Source organism: Brachyistius frenatus, unplaced genomic scaffold, assembly GCF_029030835.1.
Source record: "Brachyistius frenatus isolate BFR_SWC_R1_liver_20210118 unplaced genomic scaffold, ASM2903083v1 Contig_5, whole genome shotgun sequence".
Classification (NCBI taxonomy): Eukaryota; Metazoa; Chordata; class Actinopteri; family Embiotocidae; genus Brachyistius; species Brachyistius frenatus.
Window position 1 is genome coordinate 8,770,868 of NW_027210604.1, and position 25,528 is coordinate 8,796,395.

General features: G+C 39.7%; 1 protein-coding gene across 1 annotated transcript in view; it reads left to right on the forward strand.

Moving 5' to 3' along the window:
- LOC138634956 (protocadherin Fat 3) overlaps positions 1 to 25,528 on the forward strand; it is a 67,495-nt gene that overhangs the window by 5,503 nt on the left and 36,464 nt on the right. Inside the window, exons 5-15 of the mRNA XM_069722208.1 lie at positions 4,802 to 4,920; positions 6,786 to 6,984; positions 12,984 to 13,045; positions 14,271 to 14,585; positions 17,159 to 17,369; positions 20,877 to 20,948; positions 23,048 to 23,184; positions 23,746 to 24,021; positions 24,202 to 24,412; positions 24,548 to 24,762; positions 24,966 to 25,124. Of these exons, the coding sequence (XP_069578309.1) occupies positions 4,802 to 4,920; positions 6,786 to 6,984; positions 12,984 to 13,045; positions 14,271 to 14,585; positions 17,159 to 17,369; positions 20,877 to 20,948; positions 23,048 to 23,184; positions 23,746 to 24,021; positions 24,202 to 24,412; positions 24,548 to 24,762; positions 24,966 to 25,124 (1,976 nt within the window). The remainder of the gene's footprint in view (positions 1 to 4,801; positions 4,921 to 6,785; positions 6,985 to 12,983; positions 13,046 to 14,270; positions 14,586 to 17,158; positions 17,370 to 20,876; positions 20,949 to 23,047; positions 23,185 to 23,745; positions 24,022 to 24,201; positions 24,413 to 24,547; positions 24,763 to 24,965; positions 25,125 to 25,528) is intronic.

A 25,528-nucleotide genomic window follows, 5' to 3' on the forward strand; every position in this document is an offset into this window, starting at 1 on the left:
ATGCTGAACCTTTCAATCCTAATAGCTCTCTGTGTCTCTATCCATGGTGCTGAAATATCTCAAATTTGAAGCACTGAAATCAGTCGCTTATTCTCTCCTTCCTGCATAATAATTTATAGTGAATTATATCTATACCACTGATGTTAATGCACTGCCAGGTCCTGTATTGTGCATAAGAAAGTTGAGGTAAGAATTGTGGAATTTTTTAAGGCTCATGGCAGAAGTTTTATTATTTATAAAAAAGGAGTCTTTAGTATGTCGCTGTTCTGCCTGCTAACAGACCCCACTGAAGTTTTAACAAAAAACAAACAAAATTACAGCAATGTAATACGTGCTAGTTATGATGTAATCAGTTATTTTGTAAGTATTTTATTTATATTTTCATAATCTATAGTCACTTGTGTGATGATCACGTCTCTAATCCAGTTTTATTTGGTTTTATTAATTGGTAATTAGAGCAACTGTTTGCTTTTCTTCTTCCCATGTGAAAATGTTATTGCCTCTGGTTGCTACTTAAAATAAATAAACAGCTTTTCAAGTAATCGCTGTTTTTATATTGCATTTGATACCATCCACGTTTACATTTGAACCTAGTCTCTTATAGCACTGCAAGTCATTATCCAAGAATATAAAAATCCTAATTATGTTGCATAAATGACGTGTTCCATATTTTAAGAAAACCTACTAATCACTGTCTAATTAAGTATCAGCAAAAAGTACTACATTATTATTAAACAATGCATTAGCACTAATAGGCAAACCTTAGAGACTACCTTGTGACTAATCATAAATAGCTTTTGTTGTGAATCTTTCTCCTTATGAATACTCTACTTATTGCTTATTAGCAATATACATGCAAATATTTTTGAAAGTTGCCACAAGGGCCTAGTAAAAAGGTTTATTTAAACCCCAGTTTGTCACTAGCAAGCTATATGTCTATAGTGCAGTCACTTGTAAAATCAATTGTCACTACCAATAGTAGTGGCCAGTGGCTACAAAATAAGTACTTTGGTTAGGTTCAGCCTTTAGAGATATTTTATATAGTGTTTCTCTTCTGGCCTTTCTCCTCACCTCTTGTTACACTCGTCCCTACTGTACATGACTTACACTGGGGGCCTGTATTGACATTTAACTAGGCTAATTAATATTGACTGCAGCTGAGACAGAAACAGATGGACAGTCAGAGAGAATTTTTCTATATGTATATGTACACATTTACATGCTGTCTATACTTTGTTCATTGGTGAAAGCAGTGGTACAGTACAGATCCCCTAAGGCTTCTGTAATAGCGCTTGGAGCTGTTACTCACGTCAGTATTAAAACCTCAGCATGGAGCATCACAGCCAGTGAGAACGTTTATTGAGTGCAGATTTTCCAGGGGAAATCAGACTGCTTGTTAGAGCAGAAAGTGAGGGGAGAGGGGAGTGGAAATGAAGCGAAGAGAGGAAGGAAGAGGATGCAGGGGGAGTTTGGAGTACATAAAAAGTGTCAGAAGAATATACTGCTTTCTTCCACCCAGGCCTTTATACTGTATATATATATAGTGTATATATACAGTATGATATTTTGAGAAGTTTTTTAACTTGTTTTTTTCTTTATTCTTTTTCCTAATATTATGAGTATGTGAATCGCCAATGCCTTCTTTTTGTATCAGAAATGATACCATGAGAATATACCAAGTTTTTACTTGTCAAGTTTTTCATTTCATCTCAGTGTAGAAGTTAGTGTTATCAGGGCATGGACAGTGTAGCACTGCTCTGTCCTCCCTCCATGCATTTAGCTGCCATGTTGAGTGACTCTGCTCTGGCTGCTTGTCAATCTGTGGCTCTTACTGCCAAAACACAAAGTATGTGAAGAGAGAGCGGGACAGACAGTGAGAAAGAGTGAAAGAGACAGAGAGTGAGAGAAAGAATGAGAAATCCATTTTATTTTGCCTGTCTTAACTTATTCACCCCTTCACCCCGTCACCCGCACTCCAACTTGGGGTTTATAAATTGTCTCTTTGATATGTAGCTCCCCAACATCCCCACTGTCTATCATATCTGCCGTTTATGAATACCCTCTTTCCCCGCATTTGAAATGTAGATGCTTAAGATGACTCAATCGTATGTGGGTGGAAATTACAGGGGCTATCTATCAGAAAAGAAGTAGGATCTTCTCTGGCTTATATCCTCAGCTCTCCTGCACTTTGAACAACAATTGGTATTCCTGTCATTGGTTTGGGGGAAAGCAAGCCCGGCAATTTCTCATTGGACAGCTGTCAGAAGCCACTGCTCCTCTATTAGCGGGCATGGAAGGTCCAGGGTTTGTCACAGTCAGGATAAAGTATTCTTTAAATTACAGCCAAACACTTTTAAAAAGTACTCATTTTGCATTTATTAAAGATTAATGGACTACATTTTTTTCATGTTTTCTTTCATGGCACACAGCCAGACTTTTTTTTAGTTACATTTAGTAAATATTTTTTTTTATCAATCTTGAGAATCATTATTTGATTTGGTGTTATTAATTAGATAGTGGGATCACATAACCTGTTTCTCAAGAATGGGGAAGTCGAAGAGACATGACAGATGGATGTAAACCCAACCGTACTGTGAATTTCCAGATTAGAAGATGTGTCAATTTTTTGCTCACTCTTTGAAGGGTGTTATTTATGGTGGGATTGGATGCTGTCAAGTCAGATTTATATTAAATTCACTGAATTGTTCCTGTTGGTCTCAAAGTTCAAAGAGCTTTTGAAACAGCCAGCTCTGTTTTCCTTGTCTCTGTCGAGCTATCTGACAGAGATGAGATGTGGTTTGAAAAGGACGTGGTCAAGGACAACAGGGCAAGGATGTGTTTCAGCAAACACTTTTACTATGCATTGTGCATGCCCTGGGCAGCTGCTTAATCATAATCTGACACACACACACACAGTTTCATACCATACCTCTCTGATTTGTATGCATGTACCTGGGCGTGTGGAGCTTGTGGCTGAATGAAAGGCCAAGTAAGGCAACAGTAGACATCTACTGTATGACAGATAGTCAAGTTAATTTCCTGACAACACAAACAAAGTAATATACTGTATAAATGAACAGATCAATCTTTGTCTTTTTTAACCTATTCAGGAAAGAGTACTAACATGAAACTTGCTCTCCAGGTCTCTGGCTAAGGATTTTCTCTGAACAACATATTCTATTTAGACTATTTCGATGATATCCTGCAAACATTGTTTTAATGGGGTGGCTGAGGTTGGGCACAGAATCATGCAAGATAGGCTTTGAGCATGTTTACCCCAGGGGCATGGAGTCCTTCTTGAACGGTCGTAACCCTCTGTGCCTCCTGTAGTTATGGACATTAACTTTCATTTGTTTGTTTTAAATGAAAGTACATCCAATTTGGTATTGTTTTTGCACTAAATTGCAAAAAACACAGTCTTTCATAAAATGAGTTGTCTTGATGTACTGAAAGTGCTCTCTGACACTGATGTTATGACTTTGCCTAATTATAACACCAGTTATTTTACCTTGGCAGCAACATGGATTGCCGAGTTAGTTTGTTGATTAATATGAATTTGGAATGGCAACAGGCTCCACTGTGATTACAAAGCTACCCAACCAACACTAGCTAGTACTCTGTCACTACGTCTAATTTTAATTCCAGTGGTAACACTCACACATTGTAAGTCCTTGCAAAGGTACAAAAATATACACAGAAGAACATAAACTAGTCAACCCTTCCATCATTAATGATAATAAAAGTTTGATTGCAATGTTATGGCTGAAAAGAGCTAAAGTAAATATTCACTTGCTCACATGTCTCAGTCTCAGCTCTCTCCGGGGGTTAATTGTATGTGAACCTAAGCACAGAAGCTGTGGACAGACTCTGCAAGCTTTGGTAAACGCATTCGTCTTTGCTCTTACTGAGTTTCTTCAGCTCAGCTGAAGTAACAGACTCAAATGTTTCGGTGAATGGCTTTCTCCGGTGAAGTGCCATGATTTAACAGAAATCTGGAGATCTGATGAAAGTTTGTGTGCATTGAGCTGAACCGTATCAACTGCTCACTTGTCTCTTTTCATCATTTTAGTCTCTTTATTCCTAAACTGACTTCTGTTCATTTCTGTTGATAGAAATCATTGCACACATACTGTATATTATTATGATTTCTCTAACTCTGTTTCTTTTTTTAGATAAACTGTGTGACACTCATGGCCATGCCCCATTGTACTTCAGTGCTCTTGGTAAAATGTAGACATGACATAAATGAACCTTAAAACCTAGACTCTGAACTTTCACGAGTGTGCGTCATTTTGAGTGTTTAGAATGCCGCATGACTGAATTTTTTGTATGAAAAAAAGAAAGGTGCCCGTGTGTCATCCATTGTGAGTGTTCTCTTTGTCCCTCAAGAGGTCACCAAAGCTGTCAGCTACTCATCTTCCTTAAGGCCACTAAACACACGCCAGTCAATGTGTGTGAATGTCTGAGTGTCTTTGTGTAGGGCAGTTTAGGGTACATTTAGCACAAAGCAAATAGCAGTTGGAGCAGTTTGGTCAGCTGTGATTAGCTGTAGAGAAGCTGAAACATTGAAGGTGACTACAGCGGCGCCGCTAATGCCTGTGAATGTCACTGAAGCCAGGACACAAAGTTCAGTCTAAATTTGTGTCTTTGCCTCCAGAAACTTAGTATTCAAAGACTTTCCCCATGAGATCTTTTAAGGATGTATTCTAATAATACCCGCTCTGCCCTTTCACACACACACACCTAATGCCTTCTCAGACCCCAGTAACAACTGCATTAATCTTTCTCTGTGCTCCAATAGGGGTGATTTACACTGCTGGTATCCTGGACTGTGAGACGAAAGACTCTTACTGGCTTACTGTCTACGCCACAGACAGAGGGGTTACACCCCTGTCAGCTTCTATTGAAGTCTTCATCCAGGTACACTCTGCTGCCAATATTCACATTATGCTATGCATGCATAAGAGGTCTTAAACAGAAGAAACGTCTTGATTGTTGCACACAAAGATAAGCATCAGCATCAAATTCCCAATTGCAGTTTGCAGTGGGCAAGAAGTCTATGTAATTTATTTTGGTGTTGTTTTTGAAGAGGCCCAATTATGATTTTCTGTATTTTCTGTCTTACATATAGTGTTACGATATCTGATGTTCATATTAAAAAATGCAAAACCAAGTTTAAAAAAATCAGGTAAACATACGCAAAAGTAATCCCTCAGGGTTCAGACTGCTCTGAACACTCGGTTCACGACGAGGTGATGTCACAGAGCACAGCAGGCCCATGAAGTACAGTGACATGCCCATCCCCTCACACAATTTGTCCATAATACCAAAAGCACCTACTAAGAGGGGAATACAGTTGATAGAAAAAAAAAATGCATGATAATAATGGTAATAAGCAGGATATTAACCAAACAACTGGCTGTAATCTTTGCTCCCTTTTGTGCTTTTTAAAATCTAATTTGGGCTCACACATTATACAGAAAAAGAAATTATCTTAGTTAATAGGTTTAGTAATTTTCTTTTCCACAACAACAATCGGATGAGGAAGGAGTCACAAGCACTGGGTGAATAATGCAAAGCTACCGTACTGGAGTTGCAGAATACAAATAAAAAACAGGAATTGAGCATAATAGGTCTTCTTTAATAAAAAAAAAAAAAAAAATCCCCCAAAAATACCAGTGGGTGGGGTTGTTCGATATTTGAAACAAGTTGGGGTGGATTATTCCTTGCTCAATGTCAAGTTAATTTATCCATTTCCTTTTACATTGTATAGCATGTATACATAGTCTTACCCCTGACGTTATGCAGTTTTAAAATATGTAACTTCTCACTTGCTGCTTTTAAAAGTATGACATTGTTTTAAAAAGTTCTGCTTACAGATTAGCTTCTCTGTATGTATCTGTCACTGATACATTTTTACAGCCTGCCAATATGTAACTGTTGACATATTTTCATGCCTTTATTGTAAATTCCTGTGGAACATCTAAAGTAACAAGTGACACCAAACAGTAAGTATGTTAAGTTTCTAGAATGCTAATTGTGCTCAGTGCTAAATCTGTAAGCAAGATATACTCTGTATGGGAAATCTCTGCTTCAGCTTCTTCTACTTTATTTGTCAGTAAGTAATCCAGTGTCTAAACACTGAAATATACACATCACTGCTACACTGCTGCTCTCCTTTCGGGAAGAAATTCAGGAGTGTATAAAAAAAAACAAACAAGCAGCTTTTTCTGGCTCCAGGATATTCACGTGTGGGGGTGTGATTGGGTGCTGTACTCGCGGCCTCTTCATCACAGACAAAAATGCGGAGATTAATCAGACGCAGGTGCTTCTCATTTACCGGCGAAGCGTCTTGGCTCTCTGTGCCTCCCAGCAAATGCTCAATCAACGCTGTGTTTGCCATAAATATTCCAGATCTATGCTGTTAGAGGGGAAATTAATTTGCACTGCATTTAAAGTGTGACATCCATGACGTTTTCTGGCAAATACATTTCCAATTTATGATTGATAGAGGATCAACCCAGACCCCCATCTCTGCTGATTAACAAAGATACTAAACTGTGCAGATATAGTTTGCTCACAACAGCGTGCTGGTTTAGAGGGCTATATTTTATCAACAAGGTCTGTTGCCAATTCAGATCCAGCTCAGACACAGGTGACAGTTAAAATAGATACACACAACAATGCTTATTCAAGTGCCTTACACAACCCCTGCTTTTTCTCCCTCTCTCCTCTTTCCTGTCTCACGTCCTCTTCTTTTTTCATCTCCTCTATTTCTCTCTTAGGTAGAAGATGTCAATGATAATGCTCCCCTCACCTCGGATCCTATTTATCACCCAGTCATCATGGAGAACTCTCCAAAGGATGTGTCAGTCATCCGTATTCAGGCGCAGGACCCTGACCTTACTGCCACGCCCAGCCGTCTGAGTTATCGAATTAGTGCGGGCAACCCGCAGAATTTCTTCACTATCAACCCAAGAACAGGTGAGACTCACCGACATGTGATCTTAAATCATTAGAATATATTGCGAGCATGATTGGTAGAATGTGGTGTACAGCACTAATTGATGATTAGTAATATATCATACTTTACAACAAAAAATGACGTCATATTTTATCATGTACCTCATTCAACAAAATATTTGGTTTCCATAAAACAAATTAAAGAGACTTTTGAGTCCACACAGTCAAACATCCAGGATACTGATGAGTTGCCCAGCACCAAATTCATGGCGCTCTTAACTGATCATTGTCTCCAGTCTTTTTTATGGGTGTAAGTTCTTTGCAATATACTTAAGAGAATTGGTATACTTAGTTTTTAAGTAAGCCAGATTGTGTGGGTGCATATCTAAGCATGACGTATTTTACATTTGATGTGTATGGTAGCTTTTTTCAGAAAGTAAAAAAAAAAGAAGGTTTAAAGGAAAAACCAAAGCTGAAGCTGCAATTTGGAATTGGGCTTTTATTATAATACTCCCAATCTCAATAGAGATTCACCATAAGGCTTTGCCTATATATTGGATCAATACAGCATCTTAAACAGTGTGAGCTTGTGAAATGATGCCCAGATAGCCTGTGGTTGTATCTGATTGAGATTAAGTGGGACAAATACTGCATGAAAAATTAAAGTCTGTGAATGTGTAAAAATTCTCTCTGCAAAACAATACCGTCTCTGATCCATTGTCTGATTTTACTTTTCTATTTACGAGTAAAAATAATTGTCTGTGTCTGTGAATGGAACTTACTGCGTGGTAAAGCTTTCTGATTAATGTCAGTTGGTAGTTCTCTCCTTATCTACGTGTATTGGGCTTTAAAGATTGGAGAATAATTTGTGAGTGTATTTTTACACTCTTGTGCTCCACAAGTTTGTCTTTGCACTCCAGTAACAGTGTCATAAAATTCAAAATACAGAAAAAACAGATGCATTCTGTTTCCTTGTCAAAACCTACAACACCCCCAACACAACTCGAGCACCAGTGAGTGCACAGATGCAGGTGTGTAACGCTGCAGTAGCAGCTAATGTAGCCTTGAGCTGTTAATCTCAAGCAGAGATGAGAAGTGGGCCACCGTGGTCTGGTAAACTTGCTTCTTTCCAGCTTCACAGCCCCAGATTTTGTGACTCTCAAACTTGTAGTCTTCAGCCCCAAATGACACTGCCATAAATTATATCGCTTCAGGCAATGTATCCGTTTTCACACAGCTCCTCTGAAGCCACAAAAGGCTTTATATGAGAAAGAGTTTCTTGCATATGCAGAAGACCTGTAAATAGACTTCAATGTTCAAAATCCTGGAATGTTGGAACTTTTTATGTAATCTCATGATTGAAATCATTTGTTCAAATTGTTTTTATACATTCTCAAAATGTTTTTAGAATTTTGCAAATTTGTTCTGTAAACTTTGAATTTTATGTACTTGCAAAATCTTATTTAAACATTCGCATATTTGAATATCACACGATTTTTTTACAGGCTCACAAAAGATGAGTTACAGCTGCATTCTAAAAACTGAATATCATCTCACAGCATTGTGCCTGAACATTATTTCTAACTCTGAATATGTTGTGTAAAAAAAGAAGAAAAAGATAGGATCCCTGTCAAAGTCTGCCTTGATCCAATACTTTTCTAAGTCTTGGTATAACATGACAATATAAAAAAAAATCTTCTCTATTTTTCAATTAATAATTGAGTCATACTGAGAACATGTCCACATTTAAAAATTAGATGAATTTCCATTATGTCTGTGCAGATTACAAACATTATAAAGGAAAAAAAAAAAGTCTGATGTCAGTTTGACTGCCAAGTTTGAAGTCTAGGGATGTCCCCATGCATTCTCAGTGCAAGCTTTGCTCCATTAACAAATTATTGAGGAGGTGAAATGTTTTATTCAAATCCTGAGGGAAAAAAAAGAGACAACATTGTGAAATCTTTGCTATTGCTGCCCTAGATTAGGTTATGACTGTTTTAACAGACAACAAAAGGAAAATGTGAACTTTTCAGCTGTTGCAATGACCAGTATTCTGATTCTAAGAAATGTCAATATAATGATCAAAAAGCGATGGCACTATTATCAAGCTTGTGGTAGGAGGAATTCAATAATGGTATGCTGTTGCATGCTTGCTGTGTTTATATATCAAAGCAGTGCTTCCACTTGCCATCCTCTGCTCCTCTTTGAATCTTCTATTGTGCATTATGGCTATAGTATTGACACTATGTAGGGATGCCGACTGGGCTGAACAAGCATGAGAGTGGTAGTATTGATCCCAATAGATACATGCTGATCCTAACACACTCACTGATATGTAAACTGTACTTACCACACAACGATTCTCACCACCTTTTACCCGTGATAATGAGTCAGTGTGTCTGTTTTAATGCATCAATCTGATGTGTTAATGCAGGTGCAAAATTTTATTAAATTGATTTGTTTTCCAGCAGAACAGAACACCCATCCAACAGCTGTGTCTATGAATAGTGTTTGTGTGATGTGTGTGTGTGTGTGTGTGTGTGTGTGTGTGTGTGTGTGTGTGTGTGTGTGTGTGTGTGTGTGTGTGTGTGTGTGTGTGTGTGTGTGTGTGTGTGTGTGTGTGTGTGTGTGTTAAAGGGAGAAGAAAGAGACTGTGTGACAATGTAATCAATTGATTAATTAGTTACAGCACCGTATTAGAAAGGGCAGTTCTGTTGGAATGAGTCCATGACGCCATAACCAGAACACACAGCTGTATAAAAATAATTTGCTGTTGTGTGCATGACAGGGCATTTGTGTGTGCGTATGTGAGTTGTATTTTTGTGGTGTCTGTTTGTGTGTCAGAGGGGAGAGTTTTCTGCCATCTGAGCCCTGCTGTCTGTCTCTCTCAAACAGCCACAGTATTTTGTTATTTGTTAGTCATTCATTTTATACCAGGGAACTCATATTGATGATGACATTGTTCAGACTGTGATATATGATCTTTTACTACAATACTGAGAAATTGTTTCAAGAAATATTTTTTCTCAAAGGAAACACTGGGTTCTTTTAGAGGCCTGATAAATATTTTCAAAACTGCGTTTGTTTTGTGGATGTATCTACTCTGCAGTTTGATAAAAGCATTGTCACAAGGTATGAATTTGAATGCATCATTACCACAATTTTCCTAATATTGACTGATAGCACCAGTCTGTTAGTCTGGTAACAAGACATGGATGAGTGGGAGATTTGTTCAGTATGAATCACTCCTCACTGTTTACCCAGTCAGAAACTTTCCATGTACCAGAACGATTTCATTGGATGAATAAACAAAATGCAGTTGATTGATTTGCCCTCATGAAGCGGGCGTCAGCGACACGACGATCTGAACTGCTGAAAAAACGTCTTCAAGTTTTGGATTATTTTTCAAAACTAGGTTTGTGGTGGTTCAAAGTAATACATTTTTCAAATTCACTCTGGAAGTGTCAATTTGATGGGTTCCCAAATTCCCAAAATGTATTGAAGCAGAAGTTTGAATGAGTGCAAAGTAAACTGTAAATGTGCTGTGACAGCTTACAGTGCTGCTTGTTGGTTTCTGGCTGTGAGTGAAGCCTATTACTCCTTTGGGGAAGAAAACAGAACAGATAAGTGTTGACACAGGGTGTTAGATCGGACGCTTCTTGTAACAGCATGCATGTTTGCAGAGAGCTGTCATGGAGTCACTGTGTGACCTTTTTTTTTTACAACCCTCTATTATATTGATTTGATTTTGTTGTAGCAGGACACTTGTACACATTTGGGTCTATGACTGATCTTCTTTTGGTTTATTACAAGACATATGGATACATAATATGTATTCATACCATATTACCCACATTGCACGAATATACAGTATATCAGCTGCAAATGCATGCCAGTTGCAAACATGAAAATACAACTCAATACAAGATGAAAGAGTAGAATTTAAAAGAGAAATTCCCTGAAGGGGAAAGCAGAACTTTCCAAAGCTAAAATCATGACACTCTCTCCTACCACCTGCACCACTGAATTGACAGAAATCTAGCAATGTGAATTTTTTGCTGCACAACTTTCAAGAGATATTATATCGAGCAATGGATGCAACCATTCCACTTTAAATAATGTGTTGCATTTGGTTTCCATCACAAGCTATCTTTTTAGTTTTTGCTGCTACAAGACCGGCTAACCACATTCACTTCTGTGATATTCTGTTATGTCACTAAATAACTTAAGGCAACAATGAGTTTACCAATAATAACAGAAAGAGTACTACAAATAGTTTTACATTTTGACATTATTTGACACATGATATGTATCAAATTTCCTGGTTTGCCATTGAAACAAAATGTACTTAGTGTAAGTTAAAATCTCTAAATGAATTTGTAATGACTCATTGGATGGTCTTGCTTTCTATTTCTCCCAACCAGAAAAGGAAGGTGTCCTCGTGAAGATATCGGTATTTTGCTGTTTCAGTATTCATGATCAACAATAACTAAAAACCTGATTTAGAAATCTCACGTTTGCATTTTTTTATGTTGCTCCAGTTAGAAAATAAATGGAAGCTTATGTGGCTATAAAAATCAGGCTGTGAATTTACGTTAGTATAATGATTTGCAACAGGCAACTGGACCCTTATATAAATTGTGTGTGTGAAGGTATGGGTAGGGATTTTTTAATTATTTTTTCCCTTGTCCAATTAAAGCAGAGTATTGTCCAACTGCAGATGTGTTGCGAGCTGTAGATCATTGATTTTTATCAGAGTTGTTATGGGCATTGTGAAGCAGCACCACCTCCCCCTTCCAGTCTCTCTCCTGCAGCTTGTGACCGCTGCTCTAGATTCACTCCTAATTTGCTTAATTGAAGTTAGACTGCGTAACAAGCTCAAGGTGACACTGTGATAGTGCAAGTATCGGAATGTGTGTAAGTGCATGTGTGTGTTTATGTGCACCATGATTCTAGTCTAACCATTGAGTGTTGACTGTAGAGTATTTTAAGCACCCAAAATAATCCTACTTCACTGCATGCCTCATTAAACTGAAACAAAAACAATATTACTACTGAAGCACATTTACTTGAATCATTCCACATACAAATCCGCTCAGAAATTATTTGAATAGACACGCATACTTTTGTGTTGTCTTTCATGTATTTGGATGTCTTTAGTTGCACATGCAGTTACTCTTGGATTATTTGCAGACTATGGGTGCTTGCTGTGAATGAAAACAAGAATGCTACTACAAATGCTTCTAAAACAATGACAAGGTAGTACTATTTTAATGCTTGTATGAATGCATTTTTTTCTGTCCATTTGTATTTGTGTGTTGGGATAAAAAAAAAAGAGAGCGATGTACCAATTTCACTCTGTTTTGATGGTTTTATAAGATGTTAAACAGTGCAACATGGATTGTGAGCATAAACTTTCATTTGTTTTGAAAAACAAAAGTCAATATTCAGTATTCTAATCGACTGAATCTGCGTATGCATTAATGCAAGCAATTCTTGCAGTTGTACAATGACAGTGAACTGACAAAATACAAAAACGCTCGAATCAAAAGGGCGACTAAAGATTTTCTAGGCTGAATGGAGCCATCGTTGTCTCTGATTTCCAGTGCAGCTTACAGGAGTGTGTCAAACTATCTAACCATCGTCTGAATAATGTGGTCCAATCAAAGCTATTATCAAAGGCCTAGCTCTGTTCCCTCTGTCCTGGTGGCTTGCTGGCCAACTGTGACCCTCAGTGATACAGTGCCATATGAACATGTGCCAAATGGGATTGCCTCTGCCAGGGCTGCGGGCTATAGTTTTTGGAGCAATATGTGTGTACGTGGGTGTACACATGCATGCACTCATTCATTGTCATAGTGAATGTAATTGCAAAGGATTTCTGCTTGGTAAATTATATACAAGTTTAAACATAGGAGTAAGTGATGATAAAGAAACACCAGCAGCAGTTCTTTATTGTCTCTGCAAATTTGTGTTCATGTTGTCTCAAGTTTGTTTTTGTTTTTTTTAATGATTTTTAGGTCAAATCACAACAACTTCAAGGAAACTGGACAGAGAACAACAAGCAGAGCACTTTTTAGAGGTACAGTAAAACCAGTGTCCACAAGTTTATCGTATTATTATTTATCTGGCCCTGCCACCTACCTCAGCCCACTTTTAACAAAGACAGGGTGGAGGACAACCGTGGCAGGCCCTCAAGGCTCCATAAACTGTGATGAATGGCTGTAGTTTTGGGTCCCTGGTTTTGAATTTTCTAAATGTAATCATTCATCATTGGTTATCTTCCCCACTCAGGATGGGAACAGGGAGGAGAGGAGTTGCTCTGCCCAGCATTTGATAAGTGCAGACACTGGGCATACAGATAGCTTTGTGATTACTATTTCTGTTGCTCCTGCTGCTCTGCATGCAGATGAACCTGATAATCAGAGATTCTTGACTTTAGAGACATGAGCAAACTTTTATTTCCCAAGACTTTCCTTACAACTTATTAAATGCTGTTGAATCTACAAGCACTTCACCCTTCTACAAAATGGAATGAGATAACCTGCAGCTGACCCACAGTATTGCAGCTTGGTGTTTTTGTATTGTATCGTATGTCTGCCAATTGACTTGTCTGGACTTGTGCTGCTTTGTTTAGCTCCAGTACTTAATAAGAACCGAGCATATGACAACACACCACAAAATGAAAACAGTAAATGCCATAGAGAGAAGCTTGCATCAGTGACATATTCTATTCACATCTAAAAGCAGTTTAAAATTGGGGGTAGAGAAGTCTTTGTTGTCACATCGTCCTGTCTTGTGATTTCAATAGGAATGCCAGTCCATGCATGCCACCCACTGCTCCAGCTGCCAGCCTCTGCTGCCTGTTTGTAATTAATAGTCTAGTGAGCAGTCAGGCTAGCAGCAGTGGTGTTCACCCCTATCTGATCCAATTGATCAGTGATCAGACCTCTGCCTCTGCCTCCAGGGGATCAATAATACAAAGAGATTTCCCGTGAGCTCAGCCCCACGTGGCTCTGCACTCCACAGTGGTAGCCGCAGCGTGCAAGGGCGATTTAAGATCTCAATAAATGTATGCACTCACAATGAAAATCCAACACATATGACAAAACATGTTTTTGTCTTATGATGCAATTAAGGTGCTCTGCATTATGATGCAATGTTTCCTTGTGTAGACACCAAGAAGAATGTTAATGGTTAATAGGCATCCAAATGGATGATTGGTCAACAGACAGTGATGCATCTTTGTGACAACCTGATATGTTCTTTTTTGTGTGTATGCTCGTATGTTTGCATGATTTCCTCAGGTCACAGTAATAGATGGCCCAGTGACCACCCGCCAGTCTACAGTGTGGGTCATAGTTCACATCGACGATGAGAACGACAACCCGCCCACCTTTCCAGAGGTCACCTACCGCATCAGCTTGCCCGAGCGAGACCGTAACAAACGGGGTGAACCTGTCTACCGAGTCTTTGCCTATGACCGTGACCTTGGAGCCAATGGCAACATAACCTACAGCATTATCGATGGGAATAACGATGAAAAGTTCAATATTGACCCGAGGACTGGTATGGTGTCATCAAAGAAGATGGTGATGGCGGGCAGCTACGATATCCTCACAGTGAGTTTCATATCTCAAAATTAAAACCTGATCCTTTTTCCCATATTTTTAAGTAGGGCACCTACATCCGCCTGCTCTCATTCGCTTTACAGGTGAGGCACAGTTCCCCTCAAACAATCCTAATGAACCAAGTCTCTGAAAGAGGCAGTGAAATCTCACTGGAGACCTGGCTTGATGAAACGGATAGACAGATTGCATTAACATTTCCACACCAAAAGAGTGTGGTGACCATAGGGTGCACATAAAAATGGAGGAAGTCCCTGGGTATTAGAAGCGAAGACGTGCCTTAAACTGCAATACTACTGAGGGTCACTAAGGGCTGGCCACAAAAAAAATCTCCAATAGACTCCCATTTAAAACCGTCAATGAAGCACTAGGTCACAACATTTTTTCGATAAGTCATTATGATGATGTTCCCACCCCACCCGCTAGCTCCACCCTCAATTCCAAATAATTATCACATGTAAGTCCAGGCTTTAAAACAGCAGTTCACAAATCAATAGGTGACGTCACAGTGGGTTGCCGCTTGGTTGTGATACGTAAATGTAAATGCAATAAACCGGGGTCACTCTAATAGCAGTCAAATATTGTCCATTTTACAGCAGGTTTCTTTATTATTAAAATGTCAAAGGGCTGTTTTCATTTTCAAGTTGTTTTCAAAATTGCATTTTTTATTTCAACTGGCTTAAATATTGCTTAAATAAATGGAACATCAGGTTACATTGTTTTTTATTGCATTTTAATTTTTAAATATGAATTAACATTTGAATGTTGACCACTGACCAGCGGGGTACGACTTTGAAATTTAACTGTCAAACAGCTTTTCCATTTTCATTTTAAGATGGTTCCAAAATACAAGTATGTGTAAATGAAAATGAAAATTGGATTATAGTTTTTTCAATTTAATTTTTACTCAAATAACACAAACACGTGCTAAAATTATAATACTATTGTGGAATTACATTTTCAAGTTTACATGATCATGTTATTATAATGCAAGGCTTCTGTATTTTTTAGGCACGATGCTCCTCTCTTTCTACTTCTTGATTGCTGCTTTTCAAAATTCCTCACGTAAAAATCATAGCCAGTTGGTGTTCAGTTAATTTATAGGGCTCTGCTCTCATGCAAAGTTGGCAGGAGCAAACATGGTCACATTGCCATTTTTCATCAGGCACCAGCTCAGGTATTTGAGTTTGCACACTTTTCCATGGCCAATGTATGAGTAGCACAGTTGTGTTTATGCGCATCAGGTGGCACACGACATCTTTGATATTCTGGCACATAATGGGAGTTGTGTTTACCCCGCTCAGACTTTGTCTAATCCCAAACACCGGGCACAAATAGCGGATTTTGTGGCTTTGTTTGTGTACAATTCTGCTTACATCCCTCTTATATGTGCACTGCACACACCTAATTTTAATTACAGTATATATCTGACTCACAGATTAGCTGGTCATACCCATGTACTGGCAGGTTTATTCCTGAGTTTGCACTTAGTTTCAGAGAAAAAGAGCTCATAGTTGAAAAGCAAAAGCATCACACTAATCTTCTCCCCTCTGAGTACATTATTTGGCACAATGGATAACATAACATGCTTTTAAAATACAACACATTGTTTAAGACTACACCAGTGGTTTCAGATCCTGTTTGCTTCTGCTGTCTTACAAAAAGAAGTGTGTAGTCTGGGTCACATTTTAGATGTCTGAGTTTTTAACAGCTCCACTAAATAGTAATTTCGCACTCTAGACTTGTCACATAGTTTCATTTCAAAAGATGTTGAAATGATACCATATCTCTGCAGCAGTATCTCACCAAAAATCAAAGAGTAGAGAAAGATTATATACAAAACAGATTATAAAGTAGTTTAAACTAGCTCCACCTCCAGCAGCTACAACAGCAACATGCTGCTTACACACAATCTGATGATGTCATATAACAAATCAGTCAAAGGGACAAAATCGGTGCTTTTGCTTTATTACTTTAATTACATTGTATTGATAACATTTAGGTAGTTATACTTAACTAGGATTTTTCATGCAGGACTTCTACTTGTCATGGAGTATTTTTACATTGCTGTATTGTTACTTTTATCAGAGTAAAGGATCTAAATACTTCTTCCACCACTGCAATTACCTTTCATATAGATTCCTTCATCAATTTAGTTGATTAATTTTAGTTAAATGTATTCCTGTTGGGTGTGTGAAAGGCATAGCAATCTTATTGAAGTCAGACAGGGACTTTGATCCCATTAAACTGTAATTTTTGAGGTGAAATTCTGAGGTTATCCAAATAATATTTATGGATGGGATGTTGTTGCTGAGGTGTGGGTGTAGTCAATGTACTGTATGTGCAGTGTCAGCATAGAGATGAGTATAGATCATCAGTCTAGTTTTGACAGTCTGTGAAGTGGGGAGACCAGAATTCTAATGTACTCACAATGTTTGCTCAGCCTGAATATATAAATATTAACACCAGATCAATTACTGGTAAATCGGCTTCCTTGTGAAATCTACTGTTAGCTACAGGATGTGTCTGCTGAATGTCTGGTTTCTCATTATTGTTCCTTGTTCTAGATAAAAGCAGAGGACAGTGGGGAATCTCCATTATGGTCTACTGTCAAACTCCACGTAGAGTGGATTCGTAAACCTGTCCCCTCAACGCTGCCCCTACTGTTCACCCAGAGGTACTACAATTTCTCTATTCCGGAGACAACTGCTGTTGCTCAGCCGGTGGGAGTGGTGGCTGTGAGCCAGTCCAGTACACCTGTCTGGTTCAGCATCATCGGTAAGAAAATGAATGTTCACTACTAAACTAACAGGCTGAAGAATGAGCAGAATTTTCTTTCGTTAGTCAAAAACAAAACAAAATTCCTGGTCACACTAGCAAAAAGTAACAACTCATTATTTCTCTTACTGATATTTTAATTGCACTACTATCCCAAACTTTTAAAAAGTTTGAAATTGAAAAAGTTTTGTCAGCACTTGTGATGAAACAAGGTCAGGTTACCTCGATTTGACCTAAAGGGATGAATAAATAGTTTTATATTTCACTGAATTGATATACCCATCTACATTGGTTAAGTATTATGATTATACTTTTGAGAGATATCATTAGGTCTTTTGAGTCAGGCCAATCAGGAATGAGCCAGGAACACTGGAGGTGATGCATTTCACACTATATTGTGAAAAAGTCTGGAGATGTTACATTGTTTGATTCAAAGTGATGATGACTTCCAAAATAATCTGTAACTAGGATGTGTTTTGATGGTAAAACTCATCAATCACCAATTGATTCCACCGGTTTCACTTGATTTTTGTTAACTCTCACGGCTGGACAGCTACTGCTTTTTTTAAATTTATGTTTTTTAGAAAACTACTTGTTGTTGATTTTTCTTTGTTGAATCAGAATTCGCTAGGTAAAATTAAAATACCATTAGTGCCACAAAAGAGAATTGTTTATACAAAACATTTAACTTCTTTATGGTTTATTTGGCCTAACTCAGCAAATGAAGACCAATGAAAGAATGGCTTCTCCTGCTGCTCTGGCTCTGGTGAAAACAATCTTCCCTTCACATGTCTGCCTATTTAAAAAAAAAAACAAAGGGAGCTCTACCTTGCCCTTTCATTCAGGCCTATGAAAGAATAATTACTGATTAGCTCATTATTTAATTGCTTCTCCACAGTTCGAAAAAAAAAAATCTGTGTAAAGTAGAAATTGTTGAAGTGGTGTTTGAACGGACCCAAATGCACACACAGCAGATTACTTGCTGTCAGGTTTATTCTCAAAACAGAACAGGTGAATAGTCCAAGGGATTGTACGTGAGCACAGAGGCAAGTCCAAAATGGCTGTAAGCCAACAACTACCGACCCGGGATCGTTCCAGGGCCGGGGCAGGAACTCTGGCAGAGTCTGGAGGCAGAGAAGGTACCTGAGATCTGTGCAGGCTGGTGAGAGTGTCCCCGTAATTCTCACCGGAGCTGAGGCAGTCGGGTCCAAGCTGGCTAGTGAGCACGTCCCCGCGCTCCACACCGGGCAGCGTGGGTTTGGGCAGAACCGCAGTGGCAGAAGGCAGGCAGACAGGGGTACTCCGAGGACCGACGCTGAACAGGCGGGTTGCATACCTGATGATCTCTGTGGACCGACACAGGACAGCGGGCCGGGTGAACTGTGTGGTTTCCCGTGGACCGACACAGGATTGCCAAGACATGCCAACTGGTGATCTCCGAGGAGCGACACAGACTTGTTGGCCAGGGCGGTAGACAGGAGCTGGAACACAGCGACCATCCACCAGGCATTTGTTCTGGTCCTTAGTTCGGAAGAGAGCGACCCGAGTGTTCCTCCACATCCTCCTAGGTTGCGCTGCACCAAGGGAACAGCGATCTCAGCCTCCTGGTTGGGGAACAACAGAGGCTGGTAACCAAGGGAGGCCTCAAAGGGCGAGAGTCTGGTGGCGGAGGAGGTGTGGCAGTTGTGGGCATATGGGAATAGAGAGCTCCATGACGATGGGTTGGAGGCCGTAATTCAGCAGAGGGTGGCTTCCAGCTCTTGTTTCAGCCTCTCACTGGAGCACCCAGGAGCTGATGGTAGGGGGAACAAACAGACGATTTGGCGGTCCCCCTCCGGGATCTGGCTGAGAGCGGTGGGCCTCCAGAACTGCGGACTCCACCTCCAAGGTGAGGGTCCCGAGCACACAGGAGGATGGGACGATGGTGTCAGTGGCAGTGTGTTTGTCGTCTGGAGCCAACTGGCGGGACAGGGCATTGTCAGAGGCAAGTCCAGAATGGCTGTAAGCCAACAACAGTCACCACCGACCCGGGATCCTTCCAGGCTCGGGGCAGGAACTCTGGCAGAGTCCAGAGGCGGAGAAAATGCCTGAGACCTGTGCAGGCTTGTAAGAGTGTCCCTGTAATTCTCACCGGAGCTGAGGCAGGCAGGTCTAAGCTGGGCACTGCGGGTTCGGGCGGAACCGCAGTGGCGGCAGGCAGGCAGACAGGGGTCTCCGAGGACTGAGGGGGGGGCTGGATACTACGGTAGATAGAAACGGAATTGCAGAACAAGCAAACAGACTAACTGAACTGCAGCGTCGTGCTAGGTGAGATGATCGGACGGACTGACGCAGGTGGAGTGCAAGACCAGAGTTGATATACTGCCAGGTGGTGACTACTGGAATGAGAACCAGCTGTGCCAGCTGAATGAGGTGTGTTAGTGTGAGGTGACTGGAGATGGGCAGTGGAATGAATCCACACCCTCCAGACACAGACCAAAACATAGAACACATGACAGACAAAAACAAACAGGGGAGGGAACAGGAAAAATGAGGAAAAGGGTGATCGGGGAAACACAGTGAATGACAAACAGGGACAGGCGGAGATCCTGACAGAAATAGATGAGTTTTTTGTTCCACAGAAAAATGCGTTATTAACTACCTAGCCAAAATTGAATGATTAAAAACATGGACAAGTATATTACAGTAGGTTACAAAATTGTGAGAAAATAAGCAGCAGTCCCTGCTCTCAAACGCTGGGGGCATGTCCACTGAAGGTTCTGAAACCGGCATGGGATCAGAGCCGCCACTCAAGTGTCACTACAATAAGTCCAATAAAGCTTCCTCAGGCAGCTTTATTGGACTTGTTCAACCGTACATGTGAGCCACCAGAGCCAGACACTGACCTTCCGAGAATCAACCTTGTTCCTCTCAGTCTGCAGCAGAATGTTAATGTTTTTCATTTGGGCAAGTTAGCAACATGTATTACTAACTAATTAGCGCAACCGAGCTAAATAAAGTTTGATCTATCAATGAATAACAACGAATTTTGTCACAAAACCTAAAATTATAATTTCATTAAAAACAAATCTCTCAGATTTTCTTTATACTGACTTTAATTGAAAAATGTGTAGATTATCAGTTGATTATTATTTTTTAGTCACACATGTAATACAGTAAGATAACAAAAATGCAAGAGAGTTGTTGTTCTGTTCCACTCTGTTGATATTAGCAGAGTAATTGTACAGGACAAGTTCATTAATATTTCAAAAAATGTTTCCACACAAAGTAAAAGCAGAGAGATGATTCTTTTAAGAACTGGACTTTCTGTACATACCCGTCACCCACACTGTGCTTAACTTTTCCGAAGAAAAAACATTTACATTTCTTAATGACACCGAGAAATGTGAAAGATGTCAAGAGGTCAATTTTGCAGTGCTGTATATAGATGATCCAGACCTTTGATCGCAAGAATCTCTTTTCTTCATAAATATTGAAAATCTCTTTTTTCTCTCTCTCACCGTTCAGGCGGACGGCTTGCCAGAGAAGTGTTCTACATTCCACAGAATGCATGTGGGAGAAACTGCTCACTTGACACAGGTCTGGTCAAAGCTAATTCTGCCACAACTCTTCCTCAAATGCCTCAGGTTTGAAGGAATTCAGGAAATGAAGCACACAGCACCATGACCTTGTTTAGCCCAAGGCACTATTGATTGATCTGAGTTTGAAAAAAAGATTCTCACACAGCTCCACACAAACAGCACTGGTTTGTTATCGCTGCCCAGGCAGGACAGGTTTATGTCGTTAGTTCAGCTACAATGCTGCTACTTTGAAAAGTAAATGCAGATGGGTTGTTATACAATTTTTCTTGAACTGAAATGCTCCCACTTCCAAGAGAATTTCTAAATGAAAGCATATTTTAGAAAAAAAAAAAACTGGCTATGTTATAATGTTAAGGCTACTGTGACACTAAGGGTCGACTCTGAGTGTATCTCATGATCCTTCTGCAGCTACAGATAAACCTTAAAAGGCCCATCATCATTATTTCAAATGAAACATAATGCTAGAGGCATCACTCTTACAGTAGTGATACACCTACAGAGAATCCACACCCAAATCTCCAGTTCCTCCTCAGCTCGGGGCTTTATAAAGGTTCAGCTCATTGTTTAGCTGTGTAGGCCACACCATTACTGTTTTGGATCTCTCTCACTGATCTCATGTCATTTTCAGCCAGGGCAGACAGCTGTTTTTAGCAAAAAAAACATCTATAAAAATCCAGACAAGATTTGCACAGTGGAGCATTTTGCAACTTAAGAGGCAGATATTTCAGTCAGAAGTTGGTCGAGACAAACGTCAGAGCTAAAAAAAAAGAGTGAATATTGCATTTACATTTGCCATGTGGCCAGAAACACGACTGGCAGATGAATGGCATTGTTGCTCCATAATTTCCAGGTGTGTAAGTAAACAAGTATGTGATAACATGTTCACTTCATCAACTTACATATTATTATGTTATTATTTTGTTCAACTGTTTTTCTTTCCAACAAAAAAAATAATTGTATTTCAGGTTTTACATATTTATTACTAGAGTAGGGAAAAAAAGACAGGTATACTTCTCTTTGTTGCTTATAACTGAAGTAGTTACATCAAGTTACATGTCTCTCTCACTTCTCCCCAGAGATCAATTTCAGGATATATCTGTATTTCTGGGGATGTGTGTGTGTCAAGTTGTTCATATGCATCTTTTGAGTATGCTGCTAGAATATGTGATGAAAACAGTTGAGGGATCGCTCATCTAAATTGTCTGCTTATCTGCTGACAGCAATCAAGGCTGTTTTCTTAAAATAGGGCACAAAGTAGGTAACTTAGGTGTAAAATGTTTAAAAATAAACAGATATTATTGCCTTATTAGCATAATTTAAATAACAGATTTACTGTATGTGCATGCACGCACTTACAATACACCTAATTACCTGTTCAGATTTTGCATCAGTGTCTTTGTTCAATACAGAGTCAACCAAAAACTGTGAAACATGATCAAATGCCCAGAAAGCACCTAATAGACAGGAGAGAAACAGAATACTTACTTAAGAGACTACATACTGTGACTTTTGTTTTTCTGTAAGCTGTGAGATTGATCCCTCATACTATATTATTGACCAATCTCTCCTACAGAAATAAAGAAAAAAAAAGAAAGAAAGTGCGAGTCCCTGTGGTTTGCTCCCACTCAACACGCATCAGTGACTCTGTGAAAAATGCCCAATCAGTATTCATATGCTGAGGGGAGCTCAAGCTCCAAGATATCTCTTGAGAGAAGCTAGAATGAGACGAGGGATGGCACTGAATACCTAACACATATCAGTCCTCTCCCTCACTTTAATCAAACATTAAGCTTCTAAACTGTACACTCACCGCCTGTGGAAAAGACCCGGCTGCAGGTTTTTGATCTCTGAGATGGGTTGTGTTTTGGAGTGATAAGACAGATGTTTGTGTGGCTGTTAACACCTCTCAGGCTGCCAAGTGGGTTCGGTGCAACATCACATTGCATTTCAGTTCATTTTATTTCACAGACCCTCCAGCTCCAGACCAAGGCACCTGGCCAAAACAATTACATAGTAATAACTTAGAGCACCTGAGTTTAGCACGCAATGTGAATGCTAAATGACTGACACTCTGTGTGTATGTGTGTGTGATTCCAGGGAGCTTTGACATGCAGTTTGACCTTCAAGTGGGGGTGGGGACTCTAGTCGTGGCCAAGCCACTGGATGCAGAGGTGCAGTCTGTGTACAACATGACCATACAGGTGACAGATGGGACCAAATTTGCCACAGCGCAGGTACAGCCATTTTTCATTTGTTGTGCACTGCCACAGCCTCTTATACACTCCAGACCCACATCAAATTAGATTATTGTAACATCTTTGCAAGCTGTTTACTTTTAGCTTTCCTTCCTACACTTACCCTCCCTTTTTCTGAAATTATGTCTTGCTGACTATGAAATGTGCTTTTTTGTTGCTCTGTTTCTGAGTATTCCCTGTGCTCCTGTTGTTTTGGCTGGCCTACTAGATTTCTTTTGTAAGGTAAATCCTTGATGTCAGTGGATTAATAGGATTACCCTCAGAAAATAAAGGTCAAGTGTATTTATATTTACAAAAGTGCCCACATCTCTTATGGGCGAGACACTGTCTGGCATAGAAAAATACCATAAATACTCCTTTGCCTTAGTATAAAAACTGTTTCAATGGTCACTTTGCAAATGAAAAATTCAAGGGGAGTCCTACTCTACACCAAGTATTATCAGTCACTATTTCTTCATCAGTGCTCTTGCATCTAGCAATAATATACTGTGCACTAAACTTGCTGACTCTGGAATTTTTAACTCCATCTCTGTCACGCAGGTGTTCATCCGGATACAAGACAGCAACGACAACCCTCCAGTTTTCTCCCAGCCGGCATATGATATCAGTGTGTCTGAGGATGTACCAGTTGACATGGAGCTACTGCGGGTCAGAGCGTCAGACATGGATGAGCGTGCCCGTCTGAGCTTCTCCATCTATGGGAGTGTAGACCCAGCCAGTATGAGACTGTTCAGGGTCAATCCAGGCACGGGAGTTGTCTACACTGCAGACAGGCTGGACTACGAGGCCAGAACACAACACATCCTCACTATTATGGTGAGAAGGGAGACATGAGAGAAATTCCTTTTTCTCTGTGTGTGTATATGTGCTCTCTACTAAATGAGACTCCCCTTGGCAACTGTGTCTGGCTGACTTAATTTGAACTGATTTCGTTCAATTATCACCTCATACAACTCTATCCATATTCATCTCTTCTTTCACGCATTGCTGCTCCAGGTCAAGGATCAGGAATTTCCTTTTAACCGTGACCTGGCTCGTATCCTGGTGGCAGTGGAAGACTCCAACGATAACATCCCCTACTTCACCAGCACAGTGTACGATGCTATGGCCTATGAAACGTCCCTCCCAGACACCCCTGTACTGCAGGTGACAGCTCTGGACAAAGATAATGGGATTAATGGGCAACTCACCTATTCTATGGAAGCAGGTGTGGTTCAATCTCAAAGAAAACTAATATTATTATGTGTCTCTTTTCATCTGTTTTAAACACTTATGACTCAAATGGAATTAAAATTATTTTTTTCATTTATCTATGCTGTCTGTAACCTTCTGCTATTTTCAGGTAACACAGGTGGTGTGTTTGGCATTGATAACACCACAGGCCTTATCTTCATTGCCAAGGACCTGGACCTCTCCTCTGTGGGGTTTTACACCCTCACTGTCCGTGTCACGGATAGCGGATTTCCTCCATTAATGGCAACAGCTTCAGCTCGCATTTCCTTGATACTCTCTGACTTCTCCAAACCCAAATTCACACAGAAGGAGTATCAAGCTGAGGTAAAGAGAGAGATGGATGTATGGGAGAGAGAGAAGGCTGAAGGGGGACAGATAGTTGGAATGAAGGCAGGCTTGAAGGTGGTAGGCAAGGATGGATGGTAAATGCTCAGACAGACATACAGGAGGTTACTATCTTCATTTAAATTGTGCACATACCTCCCGAAAGTGCCTGAAATGTATATCTCTGCTGTCCGTCTTTACAGATAATGGAGAACAGCAAAATTGGAACACATGTGACCACTGTTAGTGCCATCAGCCGCTCAGCACTCATTTATGACATCACCAGAGGCAACGAGGAGCATTGTTTCGTTATTAACCATTATACCGGCGTAATCACTACACGCAAACTGCTCGATTTTGAGGTTTGTTGAACTTTGTTTGTCAGTGGTATTGGTGTGTAAAGTTGACCAAAACTCAATGTTGACTTTATTGTTTTGGAAGGAGAAACACATATTTATTCCTGTGCAAACATTTCATGCACTTTAGATGTTTAGTTTCTTATCACACATTACTGTCCTGTCTCTAATTCATTCTGTAGCATGACAATGAGTCAAACATACAGTCAGTGTCATATATTCAGCAACGATAAGAGCAAAAAAAGCTAAGTTCACCTTGGAGAATAGGTGGTATTTGAAAGGCAAAAGGGCATCACACCAAATATTTTATTTATTTATTTTTTACTTTGTATGATGTTTATTGATAAAGAAAAGATCATAGCACTATTTTTCAAAGTATCTTGACATTACCATTAATGCCTAAAACCTTT